The 4,722-nt window shown below is 46.7% G+C and overlaps 1 protein-coding gene across 1 annotated transcript; it reads left to right on the top strand.

The window, feature by feature from the left end:
* Nucleotides 1–303: 303 nt before the first annotated feature.
* Nucleotides 304–2,991, top strand: LOC113976918 (probable G-protein coupled receptor 19). Its single transcript, XM_027702576.1, has 2 exons — nucleotides 304–450; nucleotides 1,555–2,991. The coding sequence occupies exon 2, from the start codon at nucleotides 1,569–1,571 to the stop codon at nucleotides 2,820–2,822; it is 1,254 nt and encodes a 417-aa protein (XP_027558377.1). The 5' UTR covers nucleotides 304–450; nucleotides 1,555–1,568; the 3' UTR covers nucleotides 2,823–2,991.
* The last annotated feature ends 1,731 nt before the right edge of the window (nucleotides 2,992–4,722 follow it).

Below are 4,722 nucleotides of genomic sequence, written 5' to 3'. Positions count from 1 at the left end.
TTGTCCCTTCCCAGAGCTGGCCAAGGCCAGTCCTGTCCAATATCCTTATCAACCACCATGGCTGAGGGCACTGAGTGACTCCTCAGGCAATTTGCAGAGTTGACACCAGTTTGTGGAGGCGTTGTTGATCTGCTGGAGGGTAGGAAGGCTCTGCAGAGGGACCTGGACAGGCTGCCTAGATGGTCCAAGGCCAATGGGATGAGGTTCAACAAGGCCAAGTGCCGGATCCTGCGCTTGGGTCAGAAGGGTTCTGAGAATGTAGAACTCTTTGTGACTTAACTGCAGGCAGGGGTTCCGTGTTCTCTGTTGGTGTCAGCTGCTCCTGGCAGTCCTTCAGTTGTCCTCTGGCTCACCTACAGACCTGCAGAACCTTAAGGCAGGTTCTGCTTGACAGGGTGACCTGTGAAGGGTCAGACTTGCTGCTGCCTGGGTGGATGGTCCCTGACCAAGGTAAGGACATTCCCCCTCCCCCTGGCTTTTCTCCAGAGCACAGCTGGTTGCAGTCACATCTATTTACAGTTCTGACAAGACAAGCAGAGGCTCCACTGCTGGAACTCAAAAGGGTCCCCTGTCCCTTCTCCCACCTCCCATCTCAGCTGCCTGAGGACACTGACTTCCTCTCAGAGTATTCACTGTGAATCAAAACACTGCTGTTGATCCAAAAGTCTTCTGCAGGTTTTGGAGGGAGGTTGCTGTACGTTGTTGTGCCATGTCCTTCTGAGGGCCACAGAGAGAATTGCCACCCTTGACGGGGCAGGGACCTAGTGAGGCAGGTGCCTGTGGGGACACCAATGCTGTTCAGAACAGACTCTTTAAGGTACACAATGTCCAGGTCCTGAAGAAAAGTTCCTCCCTGGGGAAGGGCTGCAGGGGATTCACGGTGAGGAGTGACCTCCCAGCTTGGTGCCAGTCCTTCCTTCTGCTTGGATGTTCTTTCCTTTGCCTTCCAATCCAGACCTCGCCTCCCTTCCAAAATTATGGCCAGGAACAAACAGATTCGGGAACATTAGGGATATTAACACCCATGTTACTAATGACTGGATGGGAGCATAGTTTGTCTGCTAGTACCCTTATCAATAAAGATGATGTTATTGTGGAAAAGGTGACTTCCCTTTCCACCTCTTGCCTGTCTCCTTGACCAACGTAGATCAAGTCAAGGGTGCAGGGACCCTCTTGGTCTGCTTTTTTGACAATTCCATGGACACCGTGAAGTACAGCTCATTTCTGGGATTAGTGGGATATGTTCCACTCATTCTGTTTGCAGATCACCAGCACTGGTGAAATGACACCTTGGTCTCCAGCTGTGAAAGGGACATTCACCTTCCTCAGAACAGAAATGCTGGTCTGAAATACTCAGGGCATTCCTAAAAACCTGCACAAAACTTAATTCCCTTTGCTATGCCAGGTAGTGTCACTGTGTATTTCTGACCCTTTTCTCTGAAATCTACTACTCTAGGGAGTATGGATACTACTGAGAGTTATCTTTTATTGGTTCAGGTGGGCTTTTCACGCAGAGCTGTTCAAGAGAATGTGTTCTCTCCTCTCTTTCTGCAGCCTGAGCAAAAGACATGGCTGAGTTTGCCCAAAGCATGGATAACAGCAGCAATACTTTCCTTCTCCCTACCTTACTGCTCCTGCTGCAGAACACGAGCAACCCCGAAACCTCCATCCCTCCTGCTGGCTATGAGATGACAGAATTGTCACCCACAGGACCTGGCTCAAGCAGGAACCAAACTCTCTTAGACTACGGACTGAGGCCGGGGGAAATTGCAGCAGCCAGCATGGTTTGGGGAGTGCTGTGGCTGGTTTCCGTCTTGGGAAACTCCCTCCTTTGCTTAGTGATGCCCAGGAGCAGGAAGACACAATCCCCCAACTATTTTGTGGTCTCCATGGCTTGTGCAGACCTGCTCACCAGTGTTGTGAGCGCGCCCTTCCTGCTGCTCCAGCTGACCTCCGGCAGGTGGATGCTGGGGAACGGGATGTGCAAGCTGGTCAGGTACATACAGTACCTCACCCCAGCAGTCCAGGTCTACATGCTCTTCTCCATAGGCGTGGCTCGATGCTACACTCTTCTCCGTCCCCTGAACTTCAAAATGTCCAAGGAGAAAGCCAAGAAAATGATTGTGGCCTCTTGGCTCTGTGGTGCTCTGTTTGCATCACCAGCTTATTTTCTCTACGACTCTGACAGCGACCACCACTGCAACTTTTTTCTACCCAATTCTTGGCAAGGAATCGACTCCAGTATTGTCCACCTCCCAGTGCTGCTGTTTTTGATCCCTGCCCTCTTCATTATCCTCTGCTACGAGAAACTCTTCACCTACATTTGGAGAAAAGGCACTGAAGACGTGGCTGGCAGGAGGACAACGAATTTGATCTCAAGAAGAAAAGTGAAAAATGTCAAGATGTTCTTCATCTTTAACTTAGTTTTCCTCCTGTCCTGGCTCCCTTTCTACATGGTACAGCTGTGGCACCCACAGGAAACAGACTACAGAAAGAGCTCCTTGGTTTTCCTGGCCACCACCTGGATCTCTTTCAGTTCTTCAGCCTCCAAGCCAATCCTCTTCTACATCTATAATGCAAACTTCAGAAGAGGGATGAAAGAAACCTGTTGCATGTTTGCCAGGAAATACCAGAGAAGCAACATCTACACCATTACCACCAGTTATGGGACAATGAGAAAGAATCACGTTTGGATCACAGATATCCCAGCACCAGCCCAAACTGTCACCAAAGACTCCACCCCTGATGCTTTTAATGGAGAAGTCAAGAAGGATGAGCTTGCCAGGACTGATGAGTCCAAACCCCCAGATACATTTGCCTAGGGGGCTTCATTGCTTTGGAAAGCAATGTATGTGCTATGGTGGTGCTATATACCCCCAGGAGAGGGAGGATCTTTCACCCTTTGAAGCAATGTATAGTTACATATTTTAGCACACCTTTTAGAGTAGAAAAAATATGATCTATTTTATTAAAAGCCTTGGTTTTGATGCATTCGTTCTATTTCATTTCAGTTATCATGTTCTGCTTTGGGGAACTCCTCTCCTGGAATCATGAGCAATGTTTTTCTACAAAACAAGAATCCTTATACTACTATCTGTAGAGAAAAAAAAAAGAAAGAAAACCACTGCTTTTTTTAAACCCTGTGTGGGATGGGCCATGGTGCATAAATACTTAAATCCACCCAAAGCCATCTACAATTCCTGGTAATACTGTTGCACTGGGATTGTCCTTCTTGTTCAGACCCCGCTGGTTTGGTGGACAAGGTGGTGTTGGATTAGTGTTTTGACTGGATGATCTGAAGGGTCTTTCCAACCTAAATGATTCTAGGATTCTGTCTCCTCCCTGCCCTCTTGTGCCTCCATTTCTGTTTGGGAATAATCTCTTCCTGGAACAGTCCCAGCAGATTGTTTCACCAGGGTTTCACTGCAGAAGGGGTTCCTGGACAAACTCTAACAATATGAAATTTGGGAAGCTTTACACTTCCTCAAGCATTGCCCGCCTTGGGCTTTGCTGTCCTGGGGTCTGTCCCTGTGTGTGGGCTGGGAGAGTGTATGGAGTCATGGAATATCCTGAGCTGAAAGGAACCCCTGGCCCTGCACAGAACAGCCCCAAGAATCCCACCACGTGTCTCAGAGCGTTGTCCAAATGCTCCTTGAGCTCTGTTTGGTGACATGACCACTTCCCTGGGGAGCCTGTTCCAGTGCCCAGCCACCCTCTGGGGAAAGAACTTTTTTGCAATATCCAACCTAAACCTCCCCTGACACAGCTCCAGCCATTCCCTCAGTTCCTGTCACTGGTCACCACAAAGCAGAGATCGGTGCTGCTCCTCTGCTTCCCCTCCTGAGGAAGCTGCAGACCCTGATGAGGGCTCCCCACAGTCTCCTCCAACTCAGTTTCTTCCTCTCACAAGTAAAAATACAACAACTGCACACTCTTTATCTCCCCAAAACAGGGACAGGCTCTTTCAGCAACCTCTGTAAGCAAAGCTCCATGGATTCCTTAAGAAAAATGCAAATATATTCAGCCCTATGACATGGAAACAGTATGGTGATGCTGTCATGTGTAAATCTGGACTAGGGAGGGCTGCTTTTCTTAAATTTCAGCTTTTTTTTTCTTAAATTTCAGGTTTTTTTCTGCACCTCAGGACATGTTAGGTGCAGATGTTAATTGTTTTTTTTTTTGTAGCAATATACATGTGTCCCTGGCCATGCTCAAAGAGTTCTGGTTTTAATCTGTTTGTTTCAAATTACAACATACCTGCAATGTGTTTTACCATTTCATTTTTAATACAGCATCTCACAGTGACTCCATCCACTTTAACACAATTATTGGTCAGAATGCATAACTTTTCAGTTGCAGATTTCTATGAAATTTTTGTTAATTTTGAGTTAGGAAATGTCCATCCATTGTTAACAGTGGGTGGAAATAGGACAAAAAAAGGTGTGATGAAATTTTAATAGCAGTGTCTGATAAGTGTTCAAAGCTAAAATTAATTATTTAAATTATATAAATACTTGAATTCTCAAAGTTAATTCCGAAGCTAAAATGTCCAGAGACCAAAGACTAGGATCCAAATGAGGATCTGGGCTTGGGTGCTCAAAGAGGTTGGATCTATCCTGAAACTGAAAATCGAAAATTTTATATCCTGAGCCAAAAATTGAATTGTTAGTTGTAGTGAGGTGCATGGACACACCTCTGGAGAGTATACATTGTTCATGTTGT

Source organism: Neopelma chrysocephalum, unplaced genomic scaffold, assembly GCF_003984885.1.
Source record: "Neopelma chrysocephalum unplaced genomic scaffold, ASM398488v2 Primary Assembly neopelma1_188, whole genome shotgun sequence".
Taxonomy (NCBI): domain Eukaryota; kingdom Metazoa; phylum Chordata; class Aves; order Passeriformes; family Pipridae; genus Neopelma; species Neopelma chrysocephalum.
The sequence above is the reverse complement of the archived record's forward strand: the minus strand, read 5'-3'. Positions and strand labels throughout refer to the sequence as shown.

Bases quoted from the DNA above. Each gene is read 5' to 3' on its own strand.
- LOC113976918 (XM_027702576.1), top strand. From the start codon at position 1,569: ATGGCTGAGTTTGCCCAAAGCATGGATAACAGCAGCAATACTTTCCTT.